The 16126-nt window shown below is 32.8% G+C and overlaps 2 protein-coding genes across 7 annotated transcripts; one reads left to right on the top strand and one right to left on the bottom strand.

The window, feature by feature from the left end:
- Positions 1-485: 485 nt before the first annotated feature.
- Positions 486-14082, top strand: LOC109532795 (casein kinase I). Of its 6 annotated transcripts, XM_048660676.1 has the most exons (11): positions 486-1236; positions 6909-6968; positions 7061-7291; positions 7422-7570; positions 7826-7940; positions 7996-8435; positions 8616-8690; positions 10824-10904; positions 11161-11271; positions 11359-11552; positions 11647-14082. In XM_048660676.1, exons 2-11 carry the CDS (start codon positions 6929-6931, stop codon positions 11696-11698), a joined length of 1488 nt encoding a protein of 495 aa, XP_048516633.1. In that variant the 5' UTR covers positions 486-1236; positions 6909-6928; the 3' UTR covers positions 11699-14082. The 6 variants fall into 6 exon arrangements, with proteins under 6 accessions (XP_048516633.1, XP_019753413.2, XP_019753410.2 ...); XM_019897854.2 differs by lacking the exon at positions 8616-8690 and having other exon boundaries at positions 490-1236; XM_019897851.2 differs by lacking the exon at positions 8616-8690 and having other exon boundaries at positions 491-1236; positions 11359-11561.
- Positions 14074-15131, bottom strand: LOC109532796 (biogenesis of lysosome-related organelles complex 1 subunit 5). Its single transcript, XM_019897857.2, has 4 exons — positions 15008-15131; positions 14875-14957; positions 14630-14824; positions 14074-14579 (listed from the first exon to the last, which is right to left on the bottom strand). Exons 1-4 carry the CDS (start codon positions 15024-15026, stop codon positions 14421-14423), a joined length of 456 nt encoding a protein of 151 aa, XP_019753416.1. The 5' UTR covers positions 15027-15131; the 3' UTR covers positions 14074-14420.
- Between the last annotated feature and the right edge of the window lie 995 nt (positions 15132-16126).

Here is a 16126-nt window from a genome sequence, read left to right as displayed (position 1 = left end):
TGAACAATATTTTTATTGCATTTTTGCAAGGAACATTGCTACGGTCTGAATTAAATATTTGATTTCTGGAAGAAAGTATATAGCGTTTTTCTTTTAGAAAATTGTCAAAAGTTTTGACCAGAAAAAGACAGGAATACGTCCACCAGGCGGATTGCCTATAAAGGTGGGGTATTTGTTGCTTAAAAATACGGGTTCCTATTAGTTACAAATTAAGCTGGATAAACTATAGCGGTTACTTGAAAAAGACGATTTAATATTTTGGAGTCGGGAGCATTATTATTTCGCTTAAAAGCCAACATCTTACCTTGAAAAACTCGAGCAGCATTTGCGTTCCTTTATGTGAATGAATATATTACTTTAGTTCATTTCAGCTACATTAATTAGACTGAGGGATTTGATCGAATAAAAGCATGGATGATGTTTTTTGTCCATTTTCGGGAAGTATACTTTTACAGTGGCGGGAAACTTTTAAATGTGATTAGCTGCCGTTGTTATGACAACGAAACATATGATTCACCACACCTTTATTTCCGATATAATATTCAAGTACAATAAGCGTAAAACGCCGCTGGGCTGTGCTTTTCTACCCTGGTGCCCCATAAGGAGTGATTTCGCTAATAAAACGAACAGAACTAGTGGCGGAGTCCTAAATAGTGTTGATTTTTGTGAAGAAATGACAACGGGAGTTAACGGGTTGGTACGCATGACCGTAATTATTTTGACCTAAAAGTCAATTACACGGCACACAATTTGCGAAGAAGAGTGCATGAATATGGTGTATTTTTAGCGTAGAACGTTCGTTTTGTAGCCGATTTGTGCGTTGGTCCTCCTTTTCAGTTTCGGTCCGTGTGTTTTATCATTTTTCACAAACAAATTTGATGAATGTTAACCCTGAAAGTTACATTGCCCGGTCTGAATCTGTAATGGCGTTCAGCCGTTTTCGCAATCTAATCTCCTCGGAATATGGAATTGAAATGACACTTGAAGATAAACCATCCACCTAAGGCAAGTGCTAACAACTAGGGAACTCTTTTGTTGTGATTAAATTCCACATAACTGTGCCGAAGAAACCAATTTGAAAAATTACTTCAGAAACTTGTGAAATAACTGTGATAGTACAAAATGTGATATGCCTATCCAACAATTTACTTTTTATGAGTGACTCAAGTTCGAAAGACTTCCCAACTTTGTTTTCCTCGGATTGCTCCAGTTTTGTAGTGTTGCTTCATACGAAGGGTGAGTTTTTAAAATCCTATTTATTACTACAAGTTGCTTCAAAGGCAATCTCTATGGGTGTTGCTTTGATTCAGCTGATCTCATAACACCTGAACTCTCTCAGTTCGCTCTATTCTCAATCCCCCGATAGGCCTACAGTTTGCTTGATTAGTTTCCTGGCATAATTATATTTCCTTCAACCTAGTCTAAAAATATATTTATCTGTGAATTTGTAGCAGTTGAGTGCTATCAAATTAAGATTAGAACACATTTTCCAGTTATGATCTTCAATTTTTGATATTTTATTAAGTGGCTATATTCAAATTAATTATTGATTTTTGAATATCAAACCCCCTATCTTGTATGTAAAACAATGTATCAAAACTCCAATTTGTAAGTAAATCAAAGTTAATCACTAAACGTAAGAACACCAACGTTTAACCTTGGAATCCATTCATTGTTCATTAAAAGAGTTTGCTTCAAACAAAGTAAAAAATCAGGGTGTATTTTGCGTTGTTTTGTTGCCCATTTTGCTGTTTTTAGGGAAATTATCGCTTCATAATGTTGTCAACATTGTCCGCTAACCTAAAAAGTCTCCATTGTTTTCCCTTTTGCTCAGCAGTCATGCTTTATATTTGGTAAATAAAGAAAAATGACCAGTTCAAAACCCTGAGTAAAGTCTGTTATCCTTCATTAGACAAGTCGCAGCCTGTTCGGTAATTCTAACCTTCAATTCTTGACAGTACCAACAGTACCATTAGTCACTACAATAAAATGGATCATAATTTGTACTGCAGTGGAGTGAAAGCCAATATTCATTAAAATGTATTTATATTCGTGCATTGTGGAAAGCAGTGAATAATCGTATGAGTGGAAAAAAGCGTTTTTAAAGCTAGTGTTGTGTTTAAACTCTGCAATTAGTGTATTTACTTAGCAGCCTTCGCAATAATTGTGTGATTAAAATCACATAAAAAAAGCACAAAAAACTTAAATTAGTTGCTCAGATTGGCTCCCGTCTACTTGACATCTTGATTAAGTAAGCAAGCTCATATTGGTTGAATTATCCCATTGTTGGTAAACCAGAGATTTGTCAGTAAATAAAATCCTAATTAGAATGTTTAAATATGCTTCTATTCACCACCTTATGTACCAAGCCAGCTATTCGACATCATAACAATAACACTCATTTTTATAAACTCGTTTTTTTGTTTTTTTTTAACTGTTTTTGAAATTGCAATCCATTTTTGGGGGGATTCATTCAATGCTGTACAGGATTATCACGCACCGCCGTTTTAACTTAGTTATTTTGAGGAATAGAGCGATGCTTTTTATTCCAAATTGTAGAAAATATTTTGATTGTTTTAGTAATCAAAACATAATAGGTACAGGGTTCCGTACCAGATCAAACTTATATATTATATATTTGTAATGGAACACCCGGTATTTTATTATAGATTCAGATTAAACGACAAATTCTGAGCAGATTTCATATCATTTATCTAATGTTTGTTCAACACCGCGCCGATTTTCTTGAATATATATTCTATAGATGTGTTTTTGTTGCTCTAATGCAGCTGAAATCATTCCTTGAGTTATTCGGCTCAGAACTTCTATTTCTATGATTAATATTGCAGATGGTCAGCTCAGCTTTGACTATTGTAGATAAGTTTCTTCCTTTCTATAGTTTTAACACATATCTTAAATCGTGAAAAGCAATCGATGGTGAATAGGATTAAGGAAATACTTACCACAGAAATCGAAATAGAGAAACAAAAAAGATTCTATAGAATATGTATTCAATAATTACTAGAAATTAAATTTGTCTATTCAGATTTTAAGAATGAAGTCAATTTTGGGAGTTCTTTATTCAGTTTTTAATTGAATTTTTTCTCCGTAACTTTTGTGAACACTGAATGTAGCGTCGATTTTTAAGTGCTTCTAACTCGGAAACAGATGAAGGCAGGCATTGGGCTTATATGAAATCCGCTCAGAATGTGACGTAGAATCCGAATTTGTAATAATATAGAGGGTTTAGATTTAGAAAACTATAAATTTGCTCTGGAATGTTTTTTCTGGAAGACCCTGTAAAATATATTTTTTTATAATTCGTAAGAAAAATCAAAAGATTTCCTACAATCCGGTATAAAATCATCGTTTGAAAATAACAAAGTTAAAGGGGCGGTCCATTTATAATGAATAACCCCGTACAGGGAAATTTTATACCAATAACTACATTGGTCCCCGTTATTTACACTTAAAACCTAAAATCACCATCTAGTTATCAGACCTAAAGTTGTGTTCAGTTCATCCAATAATAGTAAATTATTTAATTGTGCCACTTCGAAACTTGTAAAACTGTTACTAGGGATATTTCTAATATGCCACTTGCAAGGTTTCCAGATTTATTTTGTTTGAGAACCAGACGTTTACAGGCTCGTTCCTAGAATAAGTGCCGCCCTTCATATCGTACGGATTAATAAAAATCTGAAACATGTTTTCCTTAAATTAAACAACAAACTGCAGAAAATATTATAACTTCGGTTTATTTTTAAAATTTAAAAAATAACAAAACAATCGTTAATGTATCGATATAATCAGAAAGAAGACTAGTTCAATAAATTTTTCATTTCTTGCTTTTCTTACTGCACATTCTATGGTAAGCTTATTTCTACGGAAATGTTTTATTCACTACTTATAATGGATAGTCGGAAAGCCCCATTGTTGATACTAAATATTTTTTTACTATTCTAGTTTCGATTTTTTTCCCAAACCACTTCTAACTCTCCATTCCTCAACAAAAGCACTAGAAAAAGTTTTGAATGTGCAAGGAAAATAAAATACGCAATGTTTTAATTTAGAATATACCTGCCAACATTTTGGAATTATTTATCCGTTACTAATTTTTTTGTAGCAAGTTATTGAAAAACTTATCTCTATTTAAAGGATAGCTAAAGTGAGATATAATATAAAAGGCCAACTTCTAGGATTCTTATCTTAAGCAGCATCTTGATAAAAAAAAACATGATTCTTCATCAGAAATGTCCCAATTTTCTGAGGCGTTTTTGTTCGCGACATCACTAGTTTCAGGGCTTGCTTCTGTATATCAAACATCTTCCATACACTTCTTGAGGTTTGTGACTTCGGTCTCCCTCACATTGGCGTCGCTGGAACCTCATGTTAAGATTAAAAAATGCTTTTAGTGAACCATAAGCTTTCTTTACTAATTTTAATTTATCTGTATTGGTTACCAGCGGGCTTTTTCGACATATTTATATATCTAATATATATAACCATGGGTCGACATTCCACAGACTTCGAAAAGAACTGATTAAAAAGACAATTAATATAGACAATTTACTTAATTTATGCTGTTTCTTGTTAAGGATTTTTTTCTATATTTTAAATACAATTATCTCAATGTTTATTTTAACTTAAAAATCGTATTGTCCAGGGTTTCTGAGAAAAATTGCCAAGCTTAAAAAATAACGTAATACAGTTACAAAATCCAAGTTATTATACTTCCTGTGTACTATTCCATACCCAAAAGCTGACAGATCGTAACCCAATTTAATAAATTTGGTTAAACAGGAGACACAAAAAACTGCTAATAAATCTTGGTCGTGTAATGTATGATTTTTTTAATGTTTGTTGTTTATATCGGTATTTTTAGTATTTGTTAACAGCAGTAGCAAGCATACAGTAATAAACGATTTTTTGCCTGGCACAAAAATTTCAAAAAATTGTGGTTACGACCTATCAGCGTTAGGCTATCAATATGTAACATTTGCAAACTAAAAATAATATTTAAAATTCTGGTTTTTTTGCAAAAGCAATATCAAACCAGAAATGTGTTATTTCAATTTATCATCGCCAACAGTGCAAAGGAAACAAATAATTACTTGCCTGTGAAATATTTTATTTGTCTACAAGCACGAAAAATTAAATTAAATACAAAAGTTTGGTTTTTCACTTGCTGAAATGGACTCGTTCGAAATAAATGAGGTACACCCGATGCAAATTACAATATATTTTGTCTGTAGAAAAAAGTCACTAAGAAATCGCAGCCCCGCCATCCATGGACGCGCTTGATTTTTAAATTGTTATGTAGAAGAGCGAATAAGCCAAATTACAAAAAAAATGTTCGCATTAAATTGAATATTTTAGCCGCTCTGTTCTGTTACGTAGAAGTACATATTTCAATTGATTGATTCAGCAGATTGGGTTATTAAACGAGTCATATTTTTTCGGCTTGGTGTCTTATATTTTCTCTAATACCCCATTTTCGATATATCTGTCCAATAACATGCTTTAAGTAGAGTAACAAAAAGATTCAATTCACTTCAATCAAATGCACATTTTTTCATTTCATTCAACATTTCTGTTATTTCATACACCTTTACACCCACTACATGAATTACTGTGTCATCAGTAAATAACAACATTTTACGCTATTCAATGTCATCAATATGATCAAAGCGTAGGACAATTCCCTTGCTGTTGTGGCAGCTCATCCTATGTTATTTTTCTAAATATTTCATCTAGTTTTTATGTGATTGCGAGAATGTATTTCCATTATCAAAGGCGTTTTTTTTAATCAAAAAAACACTTTATTGCAAAGTACCTTACCTGGTTTATGTCTCCGTTCTACGATAAATGTTTTATACATAGAATTACAGATGAAATAGTTTTACGTATTTTCTTCATAGTCATGGAACTAAATATTTGCATTTCGTGCTCCGCTTATATTGCTTTACTTATCATAAACAATGACGGATCAATTTCAATTCCTCTTTTTGCGTAAGTGTAAAGTGTAATTCACTTAGATCCTCGTTTCTCTCCACTTAAACGTTTTCATAAATCAATCTATAATTATTTTGTTGACATTAATAGAGATAATGTTACCGCAAATACTACCCAGATAATACAATTTTACCAAAAATATGATGTCTATCACAGATGAAACATGGAGCATCAATATTTAAAATGAAACAAATATGATTAGTTGATAGAGTAAATTAGAACGTTTCGAATTAATTAAGGCGGTGTAATTTAACAATAAAGGAGGAACAGGTTAATCAGTTGCGTATGATTACTTCGCTACTTTGGAGAAAATGTATTGACTGATTTCAAGCCGTAATTGCTTTACAAAAGTACATGTTTTTAGGTGTGTTGAAGGTGACATGGCTTGACCTCGGCCAATACATTTTTTCTCAAACCTGAACTCCCGAAACTTTTCGGTCCTAAACTTTTTTATAGCATCTTGCGGATGGCTTGTAAAAATTTCACTTTCGCAAAATACTTCGTTATCATTGAGCTGAGGCTTCGTTTGTATATCTCTGTATAAATTAGTTTATAAAACAATGTCTAAATGTGAAATTACGTCTAAATCCGAAAACTTTCTGAAACGGAAGCCAAAACTGATTTTCCGTTAGCATTGCTCTGAAGCTTTTTTATATTTCTTGTTAAATTAGTTTATGAAGTACAATGCCTAAATTTGAAATTTCGTCTTAAGCCGAATCCTTGCATACACTACATGAAGGCAAAATAATGGACTCGGAATTGAAACAGCAGCCAATTTATTTACAAAATGTAGTTAGTTATACATTTTCCTCATATTAATCAATGCCATTACAAATGCCAACCCGATTTATACATTTTCAGCCAATGCTAAAGTTTTTCCCAATTTGTTCCAGGGATAATCGGCTAAGCAAAGATGGATAAAATGGACCAGAAAAAGAACTCAAAATACCGAGGTAAGTAAAGATAATTAACTCTCTCATGCAGTTTTGCGTTTTCTGGCCCGGATGGATCTTGCTGTTCATGTAAATACGTAATTGATTCTCAGGTGCAGGTGATTCGCACAATGCGAGACACAGTGTCAACTCAAGTGGCGTCTTAATGGTTGGACCTAACTTTCGAGTGGGCAAAAAAATTGGCTGTGGTAATTTTGGGGAACTCAGACTTGGCAAGAACCTGTACAATAATGAGCATGTTGCTATTAAAATGGAACCCATGAAGTCCAAGGCTCCGCAGCTGCATTTGGAATATAGGTTTTACAAGCTGCTTGGAAGTCATGGTAAACCATTGGTTTTAGTAGCATTAAGACAACATTTATATCTAATTATTTTCAATCATTGAATTTTGAATTCAACGTATATATCTAGAGTGGAAAAACTCTCAGAATGAGACTCAGTGAATTTTTCCAGAGGGCATTCCAGAAGTTTATTACTTCGGTCCATGTGGCAAGTACAACGCTTTAGTTATGGAACTTTTGGGTCCCAGCCTCGAAGATCTCTTTGATTTATGTGATCGTAAATTTTCTCTAAAGACTGTTCTTATGATCGCAATTCAACTGGTGAGTGTTAAACGACTGATTGAGTAAATTTAAAAGTCCTTTTACGTCAGTCCTACTTTACAGTAGATAAATTTTATCTGAGCTTAAAGCGACATAACAGAGTGAAGTTCACTGCATTTAATATATTTTTTAAGATAAACGCTGCAGTAGATTTATGTTGTAAAACTGTTGCTTAAGCAATTGAATTGAATATTAAATTTTAAACCAATTTAGTTTAGCAGTAAAACGAAGAAACAATTTCAATTAAATTTACAGCTGCACCGAATAGAGTACGTTCACACTAGACACTTAATCTATAGGGATGTAAAACCTGAGAACTTTCTTATCGGAAGGCAGAGTACAAAGAGAGAGAAAATCATTCACATCATAGGTATGAACAGGTAGACAGTATGAAGAACAAAATTAAGCAAATGCATTGTTTTTAGATTTCGGTTTAGCTAAGGAATACATTGAATCAGAAACAAATAAACATATACCGTATAGAGAACATAAATCATTAACGGGAACTGCTCGATATATGTCTATCAATACCCATTTAGGCAAAGAACAGTCCAGGAGAGACGATCTGGAGGCTTTAGGTCATATGTTTATGTACTTTTTGAGAGGTTCCTTGCCCTGGCAAGGCCTAAAAGCGGACACACTGAAAGAGCGTTATCAAAAAATCGGTGATACTAAACGAGCCACTACAATAGACACTTTATGTGAAAATCATCCCGAAGAAATGGCAACGTACCTAAGATATGTTAGACGATTAGATTTTTTTGAAATGCCTGACTATGAGTATTTACGAAATTTGTTTACTAGCTTGTTTAAGAAAAAAGGATACGCTGATGACGGAGAATTCGACTGGACTGGCAAAACACTGGTAAGTTTTTCAATTTTTTTTATTGCAATATATTAAACATTATGAAACAAGCTGGACTAAGACCATCAATTTTCTTAAAACATTGATGTTCAGTTGTTGAAGAACACTGATTTCCATTTTGCACCTTATTTCCCTATTCTGTAGCACCTGGATAATATGAACTTTATATTTATGTAACAGCCGTCGAATCTGTACGTTCTTCAGCAAATCCGAAGAGCTCCGCCGTCAAATAAATTAAAAACTAAATCTGACAAGGTATTTTTAGCGCTTGTTCATTTGAGTCATATAGCTAGAGTCTCTACGGTTTCAAGGGTTTTGAAGGTCGTATTGCGTAATTTACGTAGTTCGCTGCTCAATGTTATATTAATTGAACATTATGAAAATGTGTTTCCCAACTTCTGTTTCATTTAACAGACATTTATCGGCTTTTAAACAATGAAATTCCGTTGGTTGTCGCCAAGCAATTTTAACAGTAGAAAAGTATGCATTGAATCGATAAAAACGCTCTCAATTTAATCCAAGGTTCCGTCTATATAAAAGAATACACTTTTGTTGAATCTTATCAGTACCCCCTGGATTAGCTGAATTGTTGCGTGATATTAAATAATCTATTCGTTGACACTATTCAATTTTATACTTCTATTGTCTACTCTTTATACAGCGTGGAATTTTTAACTGGAATAAATGATCCATAAAAAATCCAATATTTTGGTACAGTAACGCCGAATCGGGGCATCGGCCCGCCGAAACACTTATTCACACATGTTTACATAAGGGCATGAGATATTTCTAAGTATTTAAGCTTGATTTAAAATCAGGATCGTTTTTTTATTTGGCCATTGATACGATTAATTGGCTATTGTCTACAAAGGTTATTTAATTATTGAATTTTTTAAGGATTTATTTTTTTGCCTTATTTTTTTTAAAATCTTGTTTATGTTTTACTCGCTGGAAAAATAGCAAAATCCAAGGGTGAACTGATAGCTAGTCAAGTATCTTGCGATATCTCAAAGTAACACATTGTCTGGATTTTTTTGCTTGCTCTATTTGAAATTTGTTACTGCTTGATAAAGAGTTGTTAACTTTATATTTAGTGCGTTCTCGATCAATGGAATACAATCGTTTGATTTTTGGGCAACTTTTTGAATAACGCTCGTACGTGCGGGGCAATTAGTGTTTATAAATGTGCCTATTCAGTAAATTAAATTTATTATACAAGGCGTCTCATTAGTGAGCTACAACGAATCATTGATTTTTTTACATAAAATGCCCTAAATATTCGAATAATAAGCGATTGGTAGAGTTGAAGATAAAGTATTTATAGGTACTTTTTAGTAACAATATATCGCGTTTTTTATTACAGTAATAAAACAACAGATTGATAGTTTAAATTTAACATTAATTTAACAAAAATGTAATTATTTGTTTTGAAACATTTTTAATGTCGATAAATTAATTTCTGGCCTATTGTGCCTGTGTGTTCAATGTTATTTGATCAATTCACATAAATTTCAATTAATCGTCATAGCTTTTGTTGGAAAGGTTGTCTGAGATTTTTGAGTCAAGCGAGGATTTTCAATAATGTGCAGTTTTGAGAGTTAATTTCTAGTCTACTCTTCCAATAATTCATCTGTTAATTGAGCTTTATAAGAGTGGATTTTGCATGAGGGTTTTTGTCCGTTTAAAGCAGAACGTTGTTCCTATAATTATTTTGGTACTCTAAATTTTTTAAATTTTTTCTACAGATGATTTAATAGTTCGAGCGGAAAAGGGTCGGTTACGTTGAATCAAATATTATCGCTTTTTGAGTACGTCTGTTATCTCCAAAATCGGTCACTATAAGTTCAACACGTTTTATCTCAGTGGAAAATGTTACATGTCTAACAAATTGCATTAATGCATCATAACTATGGTCCACCACGAGCTTTATAAAAAATAATAATGTTTTGTGTTTTGTTTCGTTATTAAAAGAACGGAGCCATCCGTGGTTTTCACCAATGGCGTTCAAAATAAATGATTACTGTATCTCACCTTTAACGCAGTGTACTAACTTTTCTTTGCAAAATATGCCAATTTAGAAATACTCATTTTTATGTTCGAGAATTTTAAAAAAAGTTTGATTTAACTTAAACATGTAGAATGTTTTTTATTATTCTACCCTGTCGCTGTTCGCTAACTTCCTTAACTATAACTGTAGTAACTTTGTTAGAAAGTTTTGAATTTTGAATTCCGTTTACAACCGTTGCGATTGACTAAACTTGAATTTGTTTATTGATAAATTTGTGTTCGAACCCATGAATTCGTTGAGTGATTAAAGCTTGGAAAACAATTTAGCTAGTTTTCCATTAGTTGAAGGAATTTCCATATATGTTGTGATATGTTTTCCAGAGTACGCCAGTAGGTTCACTTCAAACTACTGCTCACGACGTGGTTATCTCCCCTAACAGAGAAAGACACCCCGCTCCTAAGGTAAATATTGCATTACTTGTACTGTATCATTAAAAGATGTTTGTTGTATCATTCCAAATTATTGAAATGAATACATTCGATGCAATGAAATGTAATGCAGGCACATTTGTGTGGTTGTGAAGTTCAGCCATGAGTTTATGTAAATTATATCCTGGCCAGCCAGTACTTTGTACTTCGACAGGTTCAGGGAATTTTCGTATTAAAGCAAGAGTGCCACTAATCTGATCACTACATGCATCTAATTTTTTTAATTTAGAAGTATGTTAAAGTACCCGGGATCCCGAACGTTACTTTGCTGGTGATGGGTAATAAAAACCACTGGTCTCAGGATACAGGGTTGCAAGTGTGCCAACAATTCAAGAAGATTGTATGTTTATGATTTCATAATTTCATACATTATTTCTTAGTCCGGGTCGACGCAGTTGGGTTTTTTGATACGACGGTTTTTTTCTAGACTAACAAAAACACCGCATGGCCTGAAGCTTCAAAGCAAAGTACTCTAGGAAACCTAACTCCGGCAGATCGACATGGATCGGTGCAGGTCGTAAGCTCGACCAATGGAGAATTAAATGCAGACGATCCAACAGCTGGACACAGTAATACACCTATTACCCAACCTCAAGAGGTTGATATCCTGGATGAAACCAAGTATGTTAAGTATGTAGTCATTTGTCCTTGACTTCTAATTATCTTTTGCCCGGTTTTTGTGTTGCGATTATTTCACATTTGATTCTTGTTGCAGATGTTGCTGCTTCTTTAAGAGAAAGAAGAAAAAAAATCCCCGCTCAAAATGACTACAATATAGTGAGACCGACCAACACCTCACGTTGTTGCCATGTGGTCATAGCAGTGCGGCAACGTTGACTTGAACTTATTTTTGTGAGATGACCATTGTTATAAACTTATTTAAATAGCTAATTATTATAGGTTAGCCTTAATTAAATATAAAGAAAATAATTTAAATCTTACCATATCTGTGAATTGTTTTCAAGCCGCTAAAATATCAACATGTCACACGTTTTCTTTCATTTGCAGCATGATTATTAATTTGCACCCACCTCATAGTGCTATCGGACAACTATAGAAAAAAATTATAGTCAAAAATTAATTGTTGAGATTTGAACTACTCATTTCAATTTTCGTTTTAATTTCAAGGTTTTTCAATTGTGCAAGCAATGGGGTATTGCAGCAGGATATTTTTAAAATCCAAATTAAATTGAACAACAAATTATTGTTAAGTGTTAATTGAAAAACCCTAGTGAATAATGTTTTGTGCCGCACTTTTTATTGGCTACAAAGTATTATAGGATTTGAATTTAAATTTGCTTCTCGGGTTTTAGAGCATTTACATTTATCTGGTTATCAGGTCAATTACTCAGTAGCAGCAACTTTACAGGTCATTTCTCTTCCGTACAAATACTCTAATTTAAAATACTCAGCTTCCATTTTGATAAAACGAGCAGTTTTAAGCAAACTAGCTTGAAATTTAATCAATTGTAGATAGATCTAGGGAATTAAAACTATTTTTAACTTTCTAAATGTATCTTCGCTACTGTTCACGCAATACTAATTGTTATCAATTAGTACAGTCACAATCTATGGATTCCTAGTTATTCTGTAGAAACTGAAAAACTTTGAAGTTGAATTCAAATCAAAATGCGTTTCAGGCTTCACCCTACCGTTTGTATTTTGGCGGATTTAAAACGCGAAAAGTGAGCGCATCTACAGAAGTTTGAATTACTCGTTTCTGTACTAATTCATAAATTCATTAATTTCTTTATCAGGTTTTCCGTCATTATTTATTACCAAATACTATGTTTGTTATATAGGATATTAATTTTTATTTTAGTTTCTAGCGTGTGTTCTAGTAAGCGTTTTAATTGTTATTCAATCATTTTATTTCACTTCAAAGATGTTTTATGGGGCGTCGTGATATGGCTTATGTTGAATTTTGTGAGTGAGGTCGAGATTTTATTGTTTTCAAATTATTTAAATCACCTTGCCAATGGTGTGTGCAGTTTTGTCTTTTTAAAATTAGCCATACGAAAATAGTTTATTCTTACTTAAAAATGCGAAATTTTTAACTACTTACTTACTTACTGCGGAAGCCACGGACGAACAAACTATTAGTAGTATCTACATAACCGTTTTTTTTATGAATTACACATCATTGGAAAGGATAGTAAAATTGTGCATCAAGTATGTAAATAGAATGAAACTTATTAGTAAACAAGGCAGAAATTCAATATTCATTATTAGACTTTTATAGCTTCACGCTTCGATTCTTTTGTACATAGGAAATTTCTATTGAATTTAACAAGAGTTTATACATTAGTTAGCTTGTTATTCAGTATATTTTTAAAATGCCAAAATGTGTGAAGTTTTTATTCCCTGATAAAATATTTAAATGACTTAAAATGTGAGAGGATGTTTAAGGGCAATATTCTTAAATTTATTTTAAACAAGATTCTTTATATAGTCAAATCAACTATTATTCTCCTCTAATATTTTAGGTTGATAGCTAGCGGATGCTTTGATTGTAATTGTGTTCAATCCTGCGCAAAAAAAGTGTTAGCAAACATTTACCCACTAGCTGTTTTTTTTTTAATTTAGACTTTACACTTATTGGTATTTTTATCTGAAACTATTAGTATCTGGTTAAATCAGTGTATTAATAACTACCATACGTTCATATGTATTAGAAATTGTATGTAACTGAAAATTCCATATTAACCTTCTTGATTTAAAAGAGCATTATAAATATTGCTTTCTCGTTGATCTCAACTGAAACGATCGACTGCTTAATTTCGTTTTTAACGCCCACAAAACTACATTTTTGATGCACGTTTCAATATTTAATTGAAAAAAATGGGGCGTCTGTATTGCGTTTTAAACTAGCCCCGTTGACAAAGTCTAGATTTTCCGAACAGACAGGCGTTTTAGGGCGTGTTAAAATAAGACTAGAACTTGTATTGTTTCTAAATCTTTACATAGTTTGGATGAGTGCTGGTCTATTGGAACGCAGACTTGGTACACTCAACAATTTCAATTCTTGTAATATTTGTACAAATATATTTAGTTAAGAACTACAGCTCAGTAAATCATTTGCTATTTTGCAATATTTCCTTTATTGTAAAATGTAACAACCTGTTGTACCCAAAATAAAACATTTTAAGCTGAAGATTTTATTTGAAATTATTTACAAGGCTGTCGAAATATACATTAAATGCCGATATACAAAAGAAACTTATTTAGTTTTGGCTTTTTTTCCTATGGAGTACTCAAACTCCCAATCTTCATTAAGTTTCTCGGCTAAAAAGTACAATTCGCCAAGTGCGGCCACGAGAGTGCAGATCATGGCAAGAAGCAATCTGAATCCAAAGTCGAGTGGACCAATAATTTTTTCTATACCCAGAAGTCCAAAGGCGAAGCTAAATAGTACTGATAGAATAAATTGAGATATAGCCACAATATGTTTATACAGCATTGTAGAAGTGAAGGCTTCAACTCATTTAACTATTTCAATTTTGCTTCAAGGTTTATATAAGCTTGTAGGGTTTCTACTTCTTTCTTTTCAAATTCAGCGTCGATTTTTGAGTAGTTAGAAGTGATTCCATTCATTATTTCCTCGTATTTTTCTTTCCTCTTTTCTCTAGCCTTTTCAAGGTATGTGTCCTGTAACGAAGAGTAATTAAGCTCACGTATTTATTTGAAATGGGGTCTACCTTCAGGTCAGTGTATTTTTGTTCTAGCTCTGGAAGTTGGCTGCAAAGGTTTAGAGCTTTACTTAACTGTTGATTGGCTTCAACATTTTTTTCACTAGCTATTTCAATCAGCCTGTTAATTTGAGTGTCTTTTATATCCGTTATACTTTCTAGAGATTTAAACAAGTTGTCCACCTCACTATCCCCTCGCCTCAGCTGCAATTCAACTATTTAGAGTGAATTGGAATATTTGAGACATAAATTACCTCGAATTCATTGAGGACAAAGTTTATTTCTCCATTTAAAAACGCTTTCTGATCAAACAGCCTGTCCCACAATTTGCTTATGCCTGAAAGCGTATCATTGAGTGGCAACAAGGACAGTTTCATTAAATCATACCTTTTGTTACCTCGAGCATTTTCAATGCACTTCAGCCGCACAAGACTAGTTGACTAGTAAATTAAGTAAATTTATTAAATTCCTATAAAATAATATTTACATGTCATGTGTCAACCTGAAAATCCAGAAATAATCGCATAATCGCGCGTGCGCTTTCGAGTTCGTTACGGACATGCAGTGTTGCCAATAGTTGCATAATTTCCTAACTAAGACTATAATCATGAGATCTGTACTTTTCGAAAAAAGGGCGGACCATTTTAACAATTTTTTAAGAGAAAAGTGAAATACATGCAGAAACCGCAAAAGTTAGACCATTAAAAACCGATAAAACATCTGTGTGCTTTTTACAGTTTCTCAAACGCGATTTAAATACTTGTAAACGTGCAAAAAAATCAAAAATTTAATTTTTATTCCTAGATGCAAAGGACCTACCTGTCAATGGATGACAGTTGCCAAGTGTCATCCTAAATGATTATTCTGTTCTTGGTCCTCTAGTTCTGGAAAATTGCCAACTGTTTTCCATGTTTTTATCCTTGCGCTGAGGTAACTAAAGCAAAAGAAACAACTATGCAAGACTATATACAGGGTGGCCATTTTCTGAATCTTTGTATAGGTAACTTCTACATTTTTAAAGATAGAGAATCCGTTAAATGGGTAACTGTTTAATGACCAAAATTGGGCAGAATTCGATTGCCTATTCATTACCGCTTTCAAAATTTAAGTACCCGACTTAGTTCCTGAAATATCCTGAAAAGACAAGAAATAAACTCTTTTTTAATTATCACTTAATACGTAAACTGTTTAACTTAGAAAAAAGCTAAAACTGCCCTTCGTACAACTTTTTGCGTTGAATCCAATAAACTAGCACTCGTGATCACAGTCAACTTGATTTACGAGATAAAAAATAAACTTATGTTTTTTTAAATGGTAATCATAGTTGGCTGTGGGCGTTTTAAAATCCTTATTTTTTTCTGAATTTACCGTAAAATTTTGCCGTAAAACTTCAAAAGAAGATAAAAAAAATTGTAGTAGGCTATGGAAACAAGAACTATATTATCACACAAAGCACAAAACAATAATGAATCGTTTAAATTAAATGTTCAAATTGACTTCCGTTTA

Source organism: Dendroctonus ponderosae, unplaced genomic scaffold, assembly GCF_020466585.1.
Source record: "Dendroctonus ponderosae isolate FM_Combo_2020 unplaced genomic scaffold, Dpon_F_20191213v2 Dpon_F_20191213_1, whole genome shotgun sequence".
NCBI classification, from domain to species: Eukaryota; Metazoa; Arthropoda; class Insecta; order Coleoptera; family Curculionidae; genus Dendroctonus; species Dendroctonus ponderosae.
Note: the sequence above shows the minus strand (reverse complement) of the source record. Positions and strands in the feature narration are given on the sequence as shown.

What these genes read in the sequence shown, in the direction of transcription:
- LOC109532795 (XM_048660676.1), top strand. Translation starts at nt 6,929, where the DNA reads ATGGATAAAATGGACCAGAAAAAGAACTCAAAATACCGAG. An exon ending in TAAAAACTAAATCTGACAAG is followed by an intron (nt 8,691 to 10,823) that starts GTATTTTTAGCG and finishes TATGTTTTCCAG; the next exon opens with AGTACGCCAGTAGGTTCACT. An exon ending in GCCAACAATTCAAGAAGATT is followed by an intron (nt 11,272 to 11,358) that starts GTATGTTTATGA and finishes GTTTTTTTCTAG; the next exon opens with ACTAACAAAAACACCGCATG.
- LOC109532796 (XM_019897857.2), bottom strand. An exon ending in TTGTCCTCAATGAATTCGAG is followed by an intron (nt 14,825 to 14,874) that starts GTAATTTATGTC and finishes GTTGAATTGCAG; the next exon opens with CTGAGGCGAGGGGATAGTGA. An exon ending in AAAAATACACTGACCTGAAG is followed by an intron (nt 14,580 to 14,629) that starts GTAGACCCCATT and finishes TCTTCGTTACAG; the next exon opens with GACACATACCTTGAAAAGGC.